This window comes from Vigna umbellata, chromosome 7 (genome assembly GCF_029865625.1).
Source record: "Vigna umbellata cultivar VRB3 chromosome 7, Vumbellata_1.0, whole genome shotgun sequence".
Taxonomy (NCBI): Eukaryota; Viridiplantae; Streptophyta; class Magnoliopsida; order Fabales; family Fabaceae; genus Vigna; species Vigna umbellata.
The window spans coordinates 26,665,832-26,685,104 of record NC_142171.1 but is presented as its reverse complement, the minus strand read 5'-3'; the positions used below and the strand labels follow the sequence as shown (position 1 = coordinate 26,685,104).

General features: G+C 31.3%; 2 protein-coding genes across 4 annotated transcripts; one reads left to right on the top strand and one right to left on the bottom strand.

Annotated features, from left to right (window-relative positions):
• Nucleotides 1–2,096: 2,096 nt before the first annotated feature.
• On the bottom strand, nt 2,097–5,946 carry ASG1 (nuclear factor 1 A-type protein (DUF1005)). Of its 3 annotated transcripts, XM_088094936.1 has the most exons (4): nt 5,608–5,946; nt 5,394–5,448; nt 3,504–4,173; nt 2,097–3,006 (listed from the first exon to the last, which is right to left on the bottom strand). In XM_088094936.1, exons 3-4 carry the CDS (start codon nt 4,109–4,111, stop codon nt 2,313–2,315), a joined length of 1,302 nt encoding a protein of 433 aa, XP_087951062.1. In that variant the 5' UTR covers nt 4,112–4,173; nt 5,394–5,448; nt 5,608–5,946; the 3' UTR covers nt 2,097–2,312. The 3 variants fall into 3 exon arrangements, with proteins under 3 accessions (XP_087951062.1, XP_087951061.1, XP_087951063.1); XM_088094935.1 differs by lacking the exon at nt 5,394–5,448 and having other exon boundaries at nt 5,608–5,945; XM_088094937.1 differs by lacking the exons at nt 5,394–5,448; nt 5,608–5,946 and adding an exon at nt 5,196–5,316.
• An 11,397-nt stretch (nt 5,947–17,343) lies between these two features.
• EMB1513 (copper ion transmembrane transporter) lies at nt 17,344–19,206 on the top strand. Its single transcript, XM_088093864.1, has one exon. The coding sequence runs from the start codon at nt 17,583–17,585 to the stop codon at nt 18,987–18,989; it is 1,407 nt and encodes a 468-aa protein (XP_087949990.1). The 5' UTR covers nt 17,344–17,582; the 3' UTR covers nt 18,990–19,206.
• Nucleotides 19,207–19,273: the final 67 nt, after the last annotated feature.

Here is a 19,273-nt window from a genome sequence, read left to right as displayed (position 1 = left end):
TAAATTTTTTGCAAATGATAGTGATGATTGCTTTCATCATCCTCTCAAATTTGGACCTGAGCTTTCGGTGGGCTAAATAGGAACATCCTTCTATATTGTAGTGACTTCAAGCCCTGGTGCTCCACACCTACATCATCAACTAGTATAAAAAATCCAGAGGCATTTTACCTATGAGGGACACATCCACATTTTCAGTGTCATCACCATCATAAAGAGGGAGGACAGTACTTTTAGAACCATTGAAAAGCTTCTCATGTTGGCAAGTTTCGTGCTTATGAACAACAAATCAACACCTAACATTTGTAGTAGGAGTGTGGTTGCGACCGAGGAGATTCTATTGTCAGTCAGCTCCTGTCGATTTTTGTAGGTCAACTTATTGTTGGATGCACAAGGCCTCAAGCTCGATATCATATTGTTGCTCAACAAGTTAACTAGGTGTTGCTTGTTACGTTGTTTGTTTTGTTGGATTTACATGTATATTGATGTCGCATGATTGTCATTGAGTTGGACCCGTCTTGCGAGTTGTGAGTATCAAATGATCTTACTTGGATCTTGAGCGTGAACTTGCGAACAAATGATAAGATCCTAGTGGTGGTTTGATTGCTCCTTTTGTCTGAAAAGAGTCTTCTTGCTGTTGAGAGGAGAAATATCCACTTGCAAAAAACTTGCTGACACTCAAGTCAGTAAAACAGTTAAGACTTTTTATATAATCCAATGTATTAATGTTTAAGAGAGGGTGTAAGAGTGAGTATTCCTCGAAAAATACTAATTATATTTATAAAATTAACATAAATTCTAAATCTATGTTTCTATTGAAATAATACTTACTTAAAAGTTATAATAATAATATAATAAATAATAACTAACAGGAGACGAGATTTAGTTATAATATCGAATATAACCTAAATAGGTTTAATTATTCTGCAATAAAGAGGCTTAAAAAATTCTTACTGTCACACTCTTTAATTGAACCGGGTAAAAACAATAGTGAACATATTATATAATAACTGAATAATACTAATAAAAAGCGAAATAAAACTTAGCATATAATTATCAATATTAGTTCTATTATTATGAATTTGAAATTTATTATGATTATGAAATTTCAACTTAAGTTTATTGAATGCTGTGATTTAGAAGTTTTATTTTGTGTGCGATATTTATTCGTGTATAAATATTTTTTATGAAATTTTAATTTCAAAAATTTTGCTTAAAAACATTTTCCAACATTTAAATATAACTTTAAGAAAGATAAAATACAGTCTATCAGAAAATAAAACTGTAAACATAACTTTGTATCATAATCAATCTTAAATTTAAATTGTATAACAAAAATTTTCACATAAGTAATTTGAATATATACATATATAATGAAACTTAAAAAAAAAAAGTGAGATTTAAATATAATTCAATTTATATAATAAAATTTACATCTACTTGTTCATCACCTTATCTCTAATCCATGTATATTATTTGACAAGTGACAAACCAAGCTGTGTTGACATGTGAGAGAAGCATATATACCTGCATTACCGTAAGTATATATAATAAATTTATTGAGTTAATAATAATTGCTTTAAAAGTTATATAAGAAAAAAAAATTATTTTGTTAAAAGTATACTATTTTAACCTTCAGTGTTTAAAATTAAGCTTTTATCTGTATAACCAAAAAAAAAGATTAAACTCTTCTTTGAATCAACTAGCTGCCTAGTTGATATTCATTTTGAAGGTAAATTATCTTGTCATGTATCAATTAATAAATTGGGAAAACTATTGAAAATTCAAAGTAATAAAATAACTATATATTAACCTAATAATCAAAACATAAAATGTGTTGAAAAACTTCAGTGGATATGGGCAAAATGTAAATGTAGATATCACATTATTTCCATAGAATTGAAGAGAAACAGGTTCAAATTCAAACACATTACAAATTCAGCAACTATTATCATGGATTCAAGTTCCTGAAGGACTCTACAATGACAATTTGTTTGTTTAGCTTAGATATTCAGAATTATAAATCTGTTCTTGTTATGAAATTCAGCCAATGGATGATACAAGAACAGCTATGAAAAAAAACAGAACCCTTTTCAGAATGAGGTCAATTCTAGAAAAAGTTCATTAACTTGATATTGTTTTGTGCACCTTAATTGTACAAGCATCAGAATGCTAATAATATGCTGAAAAATTCACAAGAGAGCAATGCAGGGCACTAACTTAAGCTGTACATTTTTCTAAGCATTGCAGATAAACAAAGGCAGAAAATTCACATTTATGATGGTGCTTACACATGCATTTTTGCCTTGTGTTCTTCACATAGAATGCCAGAAACCTCTTCTCACCTTCCTCCTGAAAGGTTTACATGCCTGGATACTGAGGTCCACAGCTGCTGCAAGTGCCATGAAGATGGCAGCATCCTCGACACATGTCACGTGTCGCATTGCGAGTTGGACCAACGGTTTGCTTTGCTTTCCTTCTCCTTGAATCCTGCAACTCATGACAAAACCTCCAACCAATGGACTCAGTCCACCAAAGTCTCCACTGCTTTGTGGACTTGGTATTGGACTTGCTGCTGCAGTTACAGTTCTCAGATGTTTCTCGGTGTCTATGAAAAACTCTCCACCCTTTTCAGCACTTATGTTTATTTCAGACATGAGGAGTTCACCTCCCTCTTGAGCTTCAGATAAAAGATGGAACTTGCAGCAAACGGTATCTCTGATGCCACGCTCACGCCATGCTTCGAGCTTTCCCCATGGATGCCAGCTCTCGGATCGGCCTGTGTCTGGCCGAACAATCAACCAAGACCCTGGGTTGGATCTGGCAACCCAATCACAACCTGAAGATGGAACAAAGGGAGTTGTTATGAAGGCTGCAGCGACAGCCGAGCCAAAGAGATCGTGTATCGTCACCTTCCACCCCTTTCTTTCTCTCCTCTCTGTCTCCAAGTTAGAAATCTCGTTAGTAGAGCCTGTCCAGTACGCACTCAACGGATCAACCTGGGAAACCCTGTCATTCCATAACTATCAAAAGTTTGATCAACAACAAATGTTTAGACTACCGTTGCATATCCTAAGATATCAGGCCCAACTGACAGAAACAGCAAAGAAAACACACTACCAATTTTCTACTTCAAATACTGATTTGAGGCAGTGATTTAATTCCTTGGTCCAAAAATCAGGATTCAAGTTCTTATTAAGATAAGACTTTATTAATTTAAGCTTCCATTGGAGAAGACCCGTTAACTACATCAGTCCACGTATATATCTTGGTAAAAGTGTTTTGTCTGAGCTTTAGGATGCAAAGAAAATATAAGTAACACAAATCTCAGTCATTTTAGAAGAAACCAATGGTTGATATTTAACACATCCATGATCTCACAATGATATTGATTTCAATTTTAAAACTTGAATGCATGTTATATGAGAACAAAATGGTGACTTTTAAAGATTTCTGAGAAGGGTCAACATGATTGGAAGTGAAATAGATTGCAAGTTTCATATCACCTGTCCTTACTAAACTTGCAACTGAAGATTGGCTGCTTGATAGATCCTTGCAGTTGAACTATCTGAGGACTCAATGTTGTGATATCTTCAAACTGGAATACATATCTAGGGTCAGGATCTAGTTTCACTTTTAGATGTAGCTCGGTACCCGGCTTTCCATTCTCCTGTTTGTTCTTGCCAATACCTATCCACCCATTAAAAAGAATCAACGGCTTTCCTTCACCCCACTCGGGGTCGACGTGCATTTTAAAGATCCCTATTTGCTGCCTTTTGATGCCGACTCCGCAATGGGAGGCCTTCCTCCCTGAAAACACAGCAATCTCCAAACAACCATGAGTGTTGGAGAAGCATCCAGGAGCTAACAATGCTTTTAAATCAGACTCCTCGAGGTAAAAGCTAGAGGCAATGTTCTGAGTGTCAGGTGGAACTTCTGCAGAGGATATCACAGGGACTGAAGATGTTTGAACAGGAAAACCTCGAAGCCGAATCTCACAAACACAAGGTAGTGAGAGTGTTTGAATTCCAGATTTTCCGGTGTGCAGTTCAATTCCAGTCCATCGCAACCCCAGAGAACCTATTGACAACCTGATGAAGGCCTGAGGATCCATGTTTGTCAGAATTGCCACCCCATTATTGCTTTTAAAGCACTAGTTCACAAAATGTAGATGCCCTGGGAAACATAAGACAGAAACAAGGATTAGGTAGCAGGAGACTGTATACAATACACAAAATTTTGAAGTGCAGAGAACTTGATAGTGTAAAAAAGCAAAAGATGAGAAAGTTCAACAGCACAGAAGAGAAGATCCAAAGGCCACCAAGGACTAAAGGCATCGAATGGCAGCAAATGTATAGTGTTCTGTTCAATACGTAGTTTATTACATTAGAGTCTTCTGAAGGAGAAACAGATCCAGAGTTTTCAAATAACATAATTTTGTTTCATGCCAAAAGTGCAGTGGAAAATGATATTATTTCAAAACATTTATTCAAATGACAGTTAAAGTGATTGCTATGAAAGGAACAAAAGTGGTATTTACCAACTTTGCATTTAGATTCTTAAAACACCATAAAACTACTGTACCAAGTATACCATTCTCTAACAGGTGAAAGCTCATTTCTTAGTAAAAGAAGATGGAATGTAAGATGGCTTTTCAAGGGGGCTAAACTCTGATCATACACCAAGCAATCAGTTCAGGTCACCAATCAGATAAATTTTCTGTTTTTCTTTGACTTTAAGCAAAGATATTAATCAAACCAAATCATGAGTATGACAAATTAGGTAGAAGGAAATTAACAGAATCAAATAACTGATCAGGTTAGCTCAAACCCATTTGGAAGTTATGAGGCAACCCTCATCTTTGACCAAAGCCCTAATCACATGTTAATATGCCAATCTTTGAACAAAATCAAAAAAGTCAATTAGACCTACCATGTTTTTTCTATCTATTATGAAGAATATTAAAATATCAATAACACTCATGCCCCCAAGCATCTCTCTCTTCAACCTAAGATAGCTTGCATTTCCAGAAACCAAAAGCACTTTCCAATTACGAGACTTCTTACAAGTTTACTTACAGCAGAGTCAGAAGTTAGCAGTATAAGTATATAATCATCCTCAACAAAACTCAAGCACCCCATATATCAAATGAATTGAGGAAACAGAACTGAATAAACCAATTCCACAAACTCAAGCACCTGAGAAATTTTTGCAATGAACTTAAAACTGTTACAGAAGCAGTCAATTGTGATGATGCAAAAACCTCTCAACAAACAATTCATCCAAGTCTGAATTTGCAATACACAAAAAAGCAGCAGGTGGAGCTCAAGAACAAGAAACAGAATAAAACAAAAAGTCAAAGTCATTAGGCACATAAAAATGCAACTTGAGCTCACCTAGTTCACACATAATGCACCAAACTCCCTTATCCTTTCACACAGGGGACAAAACCTTAAAAAATACATTGGCTCAGCCTCACATGCATAACAAGAAATCCCAGAAGGAAAAAAAAACAGCAAAGTAAAATAAAATAAAACCAAAAAAAAGAAACCCAGAAAGAAAAAACAGGTTTTTTAACATGACATACAAAACCCAGCTGAAAAATCTCACCTTTTGCAGCCTCCAAATCCCAAAACTGGAAAAGGGTCGTTCCCAACAGAAGGGTGTTGAACAAAGAAAGCAAGAAAAGGGGAAAAAGGAAGATGAAGGTATATATTATGAAGCAGAAGATGATTGTGCACAGATCACGAGGGTAATAACCCAAAAATCAATGAATGTTTGCACAATCTCTTCTTTTTCTGTGGCATGCTTTTGTGTTTTTGTTTATGAGAAAGAGGGGAAAAAGAAGAGAAAGATTGAATATAATAATATAATTATTAGTTTAATAATTCACAAATTATGATCTCTACACCATTTCTCACGAAACAGACGGAGAAAGTAAAGGAATCACATTTGTTTTTTCTTTCTTTTTAAGACATTCCAATATACATGATTATGGAATTTTGACAAAAGAATTTAAGGTTTAGTTCTATTTTTAAGAAACACTCCAATGTCTAATTTTAGTCTTAAGATTTTTTTATCTAACTTCATTGCCTTTTAAAATCATTTCTTACTTTATGTGTATAGTAAACTCTCAAAAGTTAAATACTTTAGACAAAGAAAACTTGATAGAATAATTTCATTATTATGATTATAAATAAATTAAATCCAAGTCAACAAATTATGACAGGACTAAAAACAGTACAATTAATTTCTTACTATTTTTAGTTTTTAATTTCTTTATAAAAAAAAAGAGATAAAAAAGTTATTTCTTATGATAAGTAGGGAAACATTTTCTAAACAAATTCTCCATTTATATTTTTAATAAAAGTAGGACGAAACATGATTACTTAAAATGAGGTGTAAGCTTAATTCTTTTTCCAACTTTTGCTTTTGAACTTTTAAACTTTTATTTTTGTCCCCTAATTGATTAGTGATTCAAATTAATCTATTAAACTATCAAATTAGTCTACAATTTCTTAAGATTATCAGTTTTTATTTTTATTTTTATTTTTATTTTTACACATTGATTTTACAAGTAAAAGCCCATAATGTCAAAATAGTGTAGATTTTATGATTTTTTAATTAAAAGCTTTATTTATGAATTAAAAACAAATTTCTCTACTCTTTATTTTTTTTCTACTCCAAAAAGATATAAATAACTTCCCAATTTTCAATAAAGAAATTTCTCTACCTGAAAAAAAAAACACTCATACCTAAAACTCCATTAGTTATTCTATGTTTGTTGAATTATAGCCTGTCTTAATTATTTAATAATTAATTTAATAGATTTGTCTTGCCAAACCAATATTATAGTATTTTATAATTAAAAATTAAAAACTTCACAGCTGTCTTTAGAAGAAGAAAAAAACTTTGAATATTTAAAAACAAATGATCAACAACCAGAAGCTTGTATACGAAGTATGAACAGGAATAACTGGGAACTTGGATTTTGTGAAAGAGTCTGACACTATAGTTGGAAGATAGAATCATAAATATTAAATACAAAACATTATCTTATATAACATGTGAAACAAAAATTAAAATAAAATAAAAATAATTTATTGATAAATTAAAAAAATTATGTCTTGCTCAGAAATTAATTTTAATTTGTGAAAAAGGTTTATATTAATTTTATAGTCTTTTTAATAAATTCAATGAACTGGTCGTGAATACAGCTGTAATGAAAAGAGAGTGTAAGAAATGAAGTTACGAATCGCTATCAGATGCATGTGCCTCCCTTCACCTGTTCCATAATCTTATTTTTCTCTCTCCTTTTTCATTCATTTTTTTAAGTGTATTATACCAAAACTTATTTTGTTTTATTCAAATATAAATTTGCAACTGTTCAATCTGTACTATTTATTTATGTCCATGTTATTTATCACAATTAATAATATCATTTTTTAATATATATTTTTTATTCTTGGAAATTATTTTTCTAGCACATTTTATATAATTTCAATATAATGTTTAATGGTTATTTTTTTGTTTTAATAATTATTATCATAACTATTTTGTTTTATTTATAAATTTCTTATCTTTATTTAATTATTATTTAATGTTTTTATGAGACATTTATATACTTAAATTTTTTATATAGATATTTAAGATTAAAAATTAAGATGTATATGTTTTGTATTTTTTATTATGGTTTTTGTTTTTTACTAAAAGATTATCTAATTGATATTTTAAATAATAAAAATACAACTGTATATATATTGGTATTTTATTTTTAAATAAGGTCTTATTAGACATCGTTCTTATCATTTTACAAATTTTATAATAAAGATCAGCATAATACTAATATCTCAAATGTGAATATAGGATTGAAGATAAAATTTTATTTAAAAATAAAAATAAAATAGTTAAACTCGTACTTAGTTTTAATCCCTATTCGAGTATGTTTTAAAACTTTTATTATTAGTTTTTAAAATTGGACGAAGTTAATTTTTATAAAATTACATAATTACTCACTTTATTGTAACCTCTCTATTAAAAGCTTTTAAATTTTAGACATTTTTACATCAAATTCATATAGAAAATAAATTAAAATATATTGTGAAATTTGCTTTTGTAATTTTTATTAATGGTTTAAGAACTTTTAAATTTTCAAAAATACGAACTCGTAAACATGACTATATGTATTTTCGTTATTATTTAAGATAATATATGCTATCTCACTTTGATTTTCGAAAAATTTTGTCTGAGAAACTGTAAGTTATCATGGAATAGGCATAAATTAACAGTATTTGAATTGTTTTAAATTAATATTGTGGTTTATGTTGATTTAATATGAAAAAAAAAACTATTGTTTTTAGTATTTTAGAGATTTTAAAATGGTGAAAATAATATTTCGAAATTTAAATATAACGTATCGTTTTACTTTGTTCACACTGAAATAATGATGACTAGTTTTAATAAACTTTTTTTTCAGAAAAAAAAATAGCTTTTTATTCTTCTAAAATTATCCAATATTCGAATTTAGTTTTTGAACACGTTATTTAAACTACTTCTCTTGTCAAAAATATACATTTAAATATTAAAATGAAAACTAAACTTCAAAATTTTAAAAATATTAAGAGATATATTTTCTATTTTAAAATACAAAATATGACTCAATAAATTGTTCATAAAATAACCTCACGATATACAAGAAATTCACTAGAAAGCATATTTACAAACAGAATAAAAAGAAAAGGGATACGTTTTAAAATTTGATAAAAGAAATAACTTAAATTAATAAATATAGTTATGACTCATTAATTAACTTTATCACAGGTTTCCATTAAAATATGTTCAACCTAACAATAAATAAATGATTGGAGTATTGTTTCTCGTGTTTAGATTAGTTTTTAAAACATCACATTATCATTAAAAATGTGTTTTTTAATGTTTATAATTAACTATCTCACAAAATAATCTTATAATTCTCCCAAATTCAAACGATTTTTTACCCAAGAAAAGTAATATTACTTTTACTAAATTGTTTAATGTGATTAAAAAATTAAAATGGTAATAAAATTATCAGTTTACTCCTGTATTTCCAAAAACAAATATCATTCAAAATTTTGAGAAATATTTTTTAAATTGTTTTTACTATTAATGTTGCAAGAGAAGATGATGCACCTAAACAACAATGGCTTTAATTTGTAGCACATTAATACCCATTTAACAATTTTAAAAGCAATCTAATTAATTTCCTACACGATTTTATTACAGCCATAAATATACAATAACTAGATTAAGAAGCAAACTATTTGTCTTTTAATACAAAGTCATTTCTGAAAATAACTTGTATAAACAAAGTTAATTTGTGATGTTTAATTGTTAATTAATCACAATTTATAAGTGATTTCTTCTTGTTCTTCACTCTTTGACAAATTGTGTATTATTTGACTACTAATAAAATATGGTTTTGGTAGGTATAAACTTGAATGAGAAAGTTTGGTTTTGACCTTTATTAATGGCCATTGAAAAAAATCTTTGAAATCTAAATTGCAAGTTGTTTGCATGAATTTTAATTTCCCACAAAGAATCTTATAATGTTGCTTTGAATATTTGTTTGTTTCGTCAAAATAAGTGCTTATTCAAGTAACATGCATCATGGTCTTATTGTATAATGTAATACTTAGACAATACTCTCTTTTTTTCAAACGTAAAACAAAGATTAGTTTATAGTAATATTCTTAATCACATGGGATTAGCTAATTGGGTTTGTTTTAAGCTTAATCACTTTTTGAAAGAAAATATATTTTTCTTCGTGTACTCCCTTCATAACTATCTGCAACCCATATTAGCCTAGAAAAGGACTAAAATACCCTCGTACTATACCACGTTACCTCCGAGTACACTAATTTTCAAAAAATATTTTCTTAACAATATTTTTTAACAACTTTTTAACAACATTTTAACAACGCCTACATGGTAGTTTGTGATTGGTCTGTTTCAAATATTTTTTTAAAATAAATTCAAATAAATCAATAAAATAGTAATACATGACCAGTTGTCAAAAGGTTGTTATAAAAATTTGTCAACACATCGGAGTCCTTAATTTTCATTATCGTTGTACTCAAGGAAGAAAATAAAAAATTTATTCCAAAAAACTCTTTTAAATGTATTTCGTATATTTTGAAAAATTATTTCGAAAATCATGTTCTTGAATGCAAGTCATGGAAAGTTTGTTTAAAAAATTTATTTCAAAAAACTCGTTTTGAAATATGTTTTGGAAAACTTATTTTAAAATTTCAAAAAATTATTTAGAAAAATATATTCCAGAAAACTCATTTTAAATATATTTCATGAGTTTCGAAAAAATTATTCTAAAAGTTTTATTCAAAAAATCCCATTTTAAAAATCATATCCTAAAAAAATTCTAAAACAAGTAATTTGGAAGTAATTTTTATAGAATAAAATGATCATTTAAAAAATTATGAAGATACAATTAAAAATTATATGAATACAAGAAGAAAAAGCCTAAGAAAACAATCATAGTCCCATTATTCAAGAAAATATTTTTAAATTTAAATGTTATGTATAATTCCATGGACAAAATCGCATTAATTATATATGTACCATTGTGTCATAACACTTTGGAAGAAAAAACAATGACATTTTAGGTAAGAAAGGTATGTTTCAAAAACATCACATGCCTTAAACACAAACATGGTCCAAAGAAGTAACCAACATAACCCAAACAACAATTTGTTAAGTATAATTGTGTCATTAAATTTTGAAAGAAAAAACAAAACTTTTTAGGTAAGGAAGTAATGTCCTTAACACAAATACGATGGGGTCAAGAAAGGCAATTGCTTGCTTTATTTCTGTACTTTATTTTCATAATTTCCTTTCACACCTCTCATTGATAGAATAATACCAATAACTTTTTAAAATCTTTTCATTTCCGAAAACAACCTTAAGAAAGTATTAAAAACTTTTACATTATATGTTTTAAAAATATTATAAAAGTTATATTTAGAAAAATAAATCTTTAATTATTTTAAATTACTCATTCTGGAATTCGTTCTATTCAAAAAACTTATATCTTACCATGATAATAATTTCGTTGGCTAAAATAGTAAAGCCTTTGATTATTATTTTTTTTCTCATATTTGGATTGACTTGAAAAAATAATAATAAAAGGTTTTTAATTATATGCTTTTGAGACTATTTTATAATATATTTGAAATTATTTAAAGAATATCATCATGTAATCAATCCTATGATAAAAAATATAGAAAATGATGAGTTAAAAGTATAGTAAGACTTTGAATATTAAAGGGTTTTAATTTAAATGAACGAATTTTATTATTTTAAAACATATTATAGAGTTTTCAATAATTTCTCTCTATTATGTCTAATTGAAGAACCAAGACTACAAGATTGATTCTTGTAGCGAGCTCTTTAATTTGGATCGATTAGTTTCTCCATCGTGTAAGTTAGTTTTCAACTCCTTTTTCTTGTTCACTCTTTTTCATGGTGAGAAGGAAGTTGAAATTTTTTCAAAAGTTGATGTTAACTTCTAGGTTACAATTAACTCAAAGAAACACACAAACAATTTTGTGGAGTAGACCTTCAAAGTTTTCAAGTAAACTTTTTTGAAATTAACATAAAGTCTTTTTTCAAATCTTTCATCTAAATACATGTTGTCTGTGGCACATAATATTATTGGATTTATGTTTGATGACACTTGCATGTGGATCTTTGATCCAGGTGGAAAGATACACAAATTAACCAATAATAAGAAAAGAGTTTTTGTCATAAGAAAAACACATGAAGATTTGAAGAAAAATCTTTTTCAAAAGGGAGGGTATGATAACATATCCCTACAAATAGACTTTTGTGTTGGAATGGATAGTCTTTCAAACAATTACATCCAACACAAGACAAATAAAAGCTTCAAAGATGCTCTTACTCTCCAAGACCTTGATCATTCATTTGATTTAAGGTGTATAATTCTTGAGAGCTATATTTTTCATCTACTCACTATCATAACAGTTGCTCTAACTTGTGTTATAAGATTGATATTTAACGCCAGCGAAAAATATCACAATGACTCCAAAGAAGATGAGAAAGTTTGCCTAAGTTCAAAGTTGAAGTTTTGAGGGCAAATCCTTTTCAAAAGGGAGAAATGATGACATACCCCTTAGCCATGGTCAAGCATCTACAAGAAAAGTGAAGTCATCCATGAAGATGGTCTAAATTTTGAGCCGTCTTTGGAGCCATCATGGAGCATAGCTTGGAATAGTATAAGTTTCTTTAAGCCATGTATTTTTGGAAAAATAGTGTAGATTTTTTTAGACCATATATTTCAGCTAAGTACGTAGGTTTGTTTAAGGTTTTTATTAAGGCCTAACTAGTATAAGATTTTTTCTTAAGCTAGACTTCCAAACCATGTGAAAAGTATGTGTCATGTGTCTTGCTTCCATTGGAGAGGATTTAGTTCTAGTAGTGGTCACATAGCATTTTAAGAATGGAAAGGATTGTGATTTGTGAGTGGCCACATGTCCTCCCCTCATTGGAGAAAATTTGTGGACACTTGTCCACTCCTTAAAAGGCCTCATTTTTGGCTAATGAGTGAAAATGTGGAAGATCATGCTTTTAAGGTTTTTAAGAGACACCCTTGCCTATATATAGATGTGTCTTCTCTCTTGTAATCATATTTGATGTTGAGTAAAGTTATGCTGCCCATTTTTTACCATATTACTCATCTTAAGATCAAGACTAGAGCACCCAATGAGGCAACTCTAGTCACCTTCCTCTTTGAGTTGACCTAACCTCTCTTAGAGCCTTCAAACACCACACCACCACATATGGTTGTGAGCTTCTAGCCTCACAAACACCATAACTTTCACATTTCCATCCCCTATCCTTGATGATCCACTACATTTCCGCACCATATATCTTCAAGGGACCATCTCCATAGCATCTTTCTAGCTTTGGCCCAACCGAGCTTAGGAGATTGTTATCAGGGTTTAAGACCAACTACCTGGAGATGGTAATAAAGGAGACTGGTCGGTCAAAATTATTTTTTAATACTGGACAACCTAAGTTTCCCCTCTACTGGATTGAGCAATCTAGGAGGTTGACCTTGTGGACCAAATATGCTATGACACCCGTAAAGAAAGAGTGGATCGATCTGATTAATCAGCTACCCCTTCGCATCCCTTCCCAAGACCTCATAAATCTAGTAAATCAGAAGCTTTCTGTAATAGAGTGTTCGGTAAGCTTTTCATTATGTAATGTGTTATAATTATCGTTTTTAACTTATCTATATTTCGTATTTTATTTCATATCTCATGGCATCGTATAATACTATAGATTCCAATGCTTTCACTATGTTGGCCGCTAGACGAAAGGCTCAAGATAAGGATAGTGGGAAGGGTACTTCGCATGCTCCAACCACTACCACTATTACTCCCTCTCGTATAGTTCAAGATATGAGGATCGTGAGTCCCTCTCCTCAGGTTCCGCAACCCACTCCCCTTACGGTCGTCCCTCCAACCGCCCAAGAGAAAGGGAAGAGAAAATATTTCATGGGTTCTGCAACGTCAGGACCCTATGGCAGCGGGTCTGCAGAAAATCGAAGTAATAAGTCTTGTACAAAAAGCTTGTCAGTTGAAAAGTTTTCAATTGTCAATTTCGTAGGATCCTATGACAACGAGTGTGAGAACAACCGATGTCAAACGTATGCTATGACTTTGGTTTTTTTTACTGAGACCTATATATTCACAAAAAATGAAAAAATTTCATACCTTTTTATGCCTCGATAATCGAAACGTAATAAGTATGTTAACAAGTTTTTTTTTACTAGTAATATGAATATATGTATTAGAAACCAAAATAAATCAATGCAATTGGTAGAAACTATTAAAAATCCTTGAATTATTACTAGAATGGTTTGAACATGAGTTAAAAATGTAACAACAATAAAAACAAAAAATGGAAGAGAGAATAAAATAAAGAACATGACACTTCCTTGAGAGAAAGGTAAATACAAAGGAAAATCACCGATTAAATTTAGAAAACTCAAAATACATTTCAGATGTGTGCCTCTCGTTATGGTACAAATGGTATAGTACATATTTATATAAACTAGCTATGGAATATAAAAAGTTTACGGATTTTTTTATCAGTGCACATACCTTTCCAAACAAACAAGGACCTTGCCATGAAATAGGAAGAATTTAGGAAATTTTTGTTGGGTTAGTACACATACTTTTCCAAATAAGACCCTTGGTTTTGGAAGTTATTATTACATTATTCAAACATAAATGAAAAAGCCAAGGTGCGACCATATTTAAACTACTAATGATTACATATAAATGAAACTTTGACATAAACAAATTCATGTTTGTAAGGGGAATCCTATGCTTCTATATCAATAAAAAGAATCTTGTAAGAATAAACATGCGATATCATGGAGTAAGTAAATGCAAAAAAGTGATAAAAATGAGACCACTCATGTGGTTAAACAATAGTTGAAGTTATAAAAGAAACTATAACTTTAAATTATCATAAAAAATATGTACACATACTCACAACTCACAAAAGCACGACGATTTCATCTAGTTACAAATACCAATTATTAAAATTGACAAATATTATTGATTTTGAACATTTATATTAAAATTTTAAATAACTAAAATTTAAACATTATAGTAGACAATAAGTATTTTATTTAATAATTATAGAATGACACCCATCATTAATATAATTATTTTTAAATATAGAATAATATTATTGTTAGTTTTAAACTCAAATTTTAAAAAAATAAATTTTAAATAAATATTTTTACCATTTAAAACACAAAAACTTCCTAATTTTAATAATAAAAAAATTTTACATACGTTGTTATTCTAAGTCTAATAAATTCAAAATCATTTTTATTATCATCAACTACTCCAAACTTATTTCTACTTTCTTTTCACTGTAAAATAACATAAAGGTATAAAAAGTGTCACTTTTTATATCGATAAAAGGTACAATTGATATGAAAAATTTTCTTATCATCTGACCCATCACAAACACTTTCTTATCATCTAGTCCATCACAAACACTCCTTCACAAGCTTGAACCTTCATCATACTCACATCCAATCCAAATCTCCATCATTAACTCTTGTTCTAGAACCCATTACCAACTACTAACAATCTCAAGCAACCTTTTGCACTCCACGCACCAACATCATTTTCAATTTACTCAACAACCACAAAGTGATAGGGGGCTATCTTCTTTGCATACTCATTATCTCCATAACAACCATTCATCTCCTGCATGGAACACAAAACAATACATCTCTATCACACAACTCTTTGGTTCTCCCTAACACATTCCAGAACTCTTCATCACCTCATGACTAAACAAAATCAACCCTCACCTTCCAACAACAAACCCGCATAGAACAAAACCGCTCTAGCCTTGCCAACACCCACACATGGCCATAACTAGCATCAACATCACCTTTGACTTTCACAAGCACAAATTCAATCCCCTTCACCATTGATTCCTCCTCCATCTTCATTTTTTGGCACCCACATTCACTCATTGAAATTAGCCAAAAGAGAAAATAGAGAGAAGAAAGAAAGAAACAATCGTCCGATGAGTTGAAGTTTCAATCGGATGCACGATGTGATGGTGGCGGGGGAGCAACAACCTTGGGTGACAAAACTTTATGTCGTAGAGAAGACAAGAGTTAACGTGCTCCTCCTTCGCATTGGTGATGTGACTGTTGGCGGAGGGCGCAACGTGATAAGTCTAGGCGTGCATAAGGCCTCGCGCATTGGGGAAGAAAGAAAAAAGACACATGTTGCCAGATGATGAAGGAGAATGAGACATGAACGAGAAAGGAAAATAAGAAGAACGAGAGTTAAGGATTTGAGAACCCTCTATTTTTAAATATAAAAAAACTACTTTCTATATTAGTTATAATTAAACCGATATAAGAAGTTTTTTTATTTATTAAAAAATGTAATCCACTTTTTATATAAGTTATAATTAGAAGATATAGAAAATTTTCTTATTATTGCAAAAATGTTAATGCATTATTTATCTATTATAACTTATAAAATGTTTTTTCTTTATTATTACATAAATATTATCACATCCACTTTCTATACTTATTATAACTATTATTTATGTATAAAATATTATTTTATTTACTATTATCTCACCATCCCATTTTTTATACTTAATAAATTATAACTGGTATAAATAATCGCAAAGTATTTTACATTAATATATGTTTTTTTTACACAATGAATCATGCTTGTTAATTCAAAATAACAAAATTTAAAATAAACAATCCATATTAGAGGAGATACATCGGCTCGTGCACTAAATATTATGTGGAGCGGACAAAAAAAAGTTAACTCACATTTGTTATGAAGGTTTAATAGCCAATTTAGTCCTCACTTTGGTTGAAAAATCTCAATTTAGTCCCTCGTTATAAAAGTGTTTTGAATTAGTCCTAACTTTTAAAATAGTGGGTCAGATTGGTCCCTTTCGTTAAATATAAGTTAACGAAATTAATGGATGATGATGTGACACAACTTAAAGCTAACGAGGGACCAATCTAACACATCAGCTTTAAGCTGTGTCACATCATCATCCATTAATTTCGTTAACTTATATTTAACGAAAGGGACCAATCTGACCCACTATTTTAAAAGTTAGGACTAATGTAAAACACTTTTATAACGAGGGACTAAATTGAGATTTTTCAACCAAAAGTGGGGACTAAATTGGCTATTAAACCATATTAGAGGAGATACATCGGCTCGTGCACTAAATATTATGTGGAGCGGACAAAAAAAAGTTAACTCACATTTGTTATGAAAGACGGGTTGGTCTGACCCACTTTTTGTAAACCTAATGAAAAACTAGACAAAAGAGGATGAGATGACTCCATTACCACCCTTATCTCAAACCATCTTTTATTTCATCAGTTTAATTTAACACAATTTCAAAAAAACTAAAACAAAACCTTTCAAACATTAATTAAAAGTATAAACTAAAAAAAATTAGGTTAACCCAATCTTAGTATTTCGAACTTTGAAATACTTTTTGAACTTCTTTTTTGTTATTATTATTATCAGCCCTTTAGTTTTTAAAAATTTAGTAATTTTTCATTTCACTGTTTAAAAAATTAAAATGAAGTTATGCATATATAACATTTCTAAAATGGTTTAAAATAGGCCATATATGTTTTTCATACAACAAATAGGTTCAATAAGTTAAAGTATAATTATAAAGAAACTTGAGAAAAAAAAAAGATTTTTTGTTTCAAAATATTATAATTTCTACAGACGTCGTTCCTGGAAATGCAACCATACACGACTTAACAGTAACACACAACATAAGCCATATCTGCGAAGGACAACAACACCGTACGAGAAAGAATGAACGAGGATTAGGGATTTGTGATTGCAGTGCCTTCCAAAGAACCCTTCAATTCTGAAAATTTTCTTCTTTTTAGATAAAAAAATTGATACTTTTTTGAACAAAATCTGTTATTGGTGTTGTGGGCATTTGAAATCAAACTCAAGATGAACCTTTTACTCCCTCAACACCACCACCTTTCATTCTCCCAATGCCCCTTTTTCCACAACCCCATCAAAACCCTCCAATTTCTTCCCAATCCTCCCGCACGTGCGAGCACCGTAATCCGCATGGGTGGGGGTCCCCGCACGTACCCGGGTGGCGTGTCGAAGTGGGTGTGGAAACGGATGCAGGCGAAGAAGGCGAAGCAGCTACTGAAGGCGCGTCTGTCCAGGGAGCGGCAGATATACGAGATGAGGAAGCGGGCGGAGCTGAAGGCGGCGGTGTCGGAGCTGGAGAGGCCGTGGGAGGTGGTGGATAGGGCGGCGGCGGCGGCGCCCAATCTGTTCTCTGTTGGGGCTGATGAGCAGGTGAAGGTTCTTGCCGACAGGTTTCAGAGGCCTGGTGGGTTTGATATGTGGAGTGAGAAGGATGGGCCTGTGTTGTTTGAGACCCCTGATGAGTTGCCATCTGCTAGGTTTTTCCCCAAAGGGGTGGTGCACAGTGTGAAGCCTTATAGGAGGGTTGATGGGTATGGGCTGGTGAAGGAGGGGTATGATGAGGAACGAGGGGGTTTGGTAAAGGGGGATGCTTTTGATGATAAGTTGAGTGAGAAGGAAAATGGGGGAAAGGAGATTGAATTTGGCGGAAAGTTGAATGAAAAGGGGAATTGGGGGAAGAAATTTGAATTTGATGAAGGTTTGAGTGAAATGGGAAATGGGAGGAAAGGGGTTGTGTATGGTGGGGATTTGAGTGGAAATGGGAATGGAAAAGGGGTTTTGTTGGAGGATGTTGATGGAGAAATTTCATCTTTTAATGTGAATTATGGGAGAAATGGAGTTGAGGGTGAGGGTGAGGTTGGTTTGAGAAGGAATGGGAATAGGAGGAGGCTTTTGTCTGATAATGTTGGTAGAAATGGAGTGCAGTCTCATGGGAGGAAGGGAGTGGAGGGTGATGGTAGATTGAGAAGAAATGGAAATGGAAGGAGGGTTTTGTCTGATGATGTTGGTAGGTCTAACAATGGAGGGCGATCTTCTCGTTTGAATTATGAGAGGAATGCAAATGGAAGGTTTGATGGTGGAGAGCATTCTCCTCCCTCTTCAAATTTTGAGAGGAATGAAACAAGTTTTGATGGCAGGTTGAGGAGGAGCAGGGGTAATGGAAGGAGGGTTTTCTCCAAGGATGTTGTTGATGGATCTAATGAGGGAGTTGGTTCTGTCAGGAAACAGAGAGGGGGCAATTCCATTAGAGGCAGAAGTGGAGGAAAGTTTACTAACAGGACTTTAGAGTATGCTTCACCAAGAGGAAGAGGTAGTAGAGGTGCAAATTCTGAAGTTTATGACATGGGTTTGCAACAAGATGGGAGTTATGGATTCCAGCAGAAGCATGAGGAACCTGACTCTACAAGTTGTTAGAGCCATGGATTCTTAGTCTAATCATTCTAGGGGTTCAACAAGTTTTGCTACCAATTACTGATGATTTGTCTAAAAGGGTGCATGTCATGTCCTTTTGATATGTATGTCTGATCTGTACACGTGGCAAATCAAAACTAGACTAGTCAAATGTCATTGTGTGAAAGTATATTTTGTATATATATTTCTTTGAATATCAAAAGATAACATTGAATTTCTAGTTTTTTTTTCTATTTACTTGTTAGCACAGATGCATTTATATATTTGTTTGAGAGTGTTTACAACTC

Bases quoted from the DNA above. Each gene is read 5' to 3' on its own strand.
- ASG1 (XM_088094936.1), bottom strand. From the start codon at position 4,111: ATGGATCCTCAGGCCTTCATCAGGTTGTCAATAGGTTCTCTGGGGTTG. The intron at 3,007-3,503 runs GTGATATGAAAC...ATGGAATGACAG, and splicing joins TGCAAGTTTAGTAAGGACAG to GGTTTCCCAGGTTGATCCGT.
- EMB1513 (XM_088093864.1), top strand. From the start codon at position 17,583: ATGAACCTTTTACTCCCTCAACACCACCACCTTTCATTCTCCCAATGC.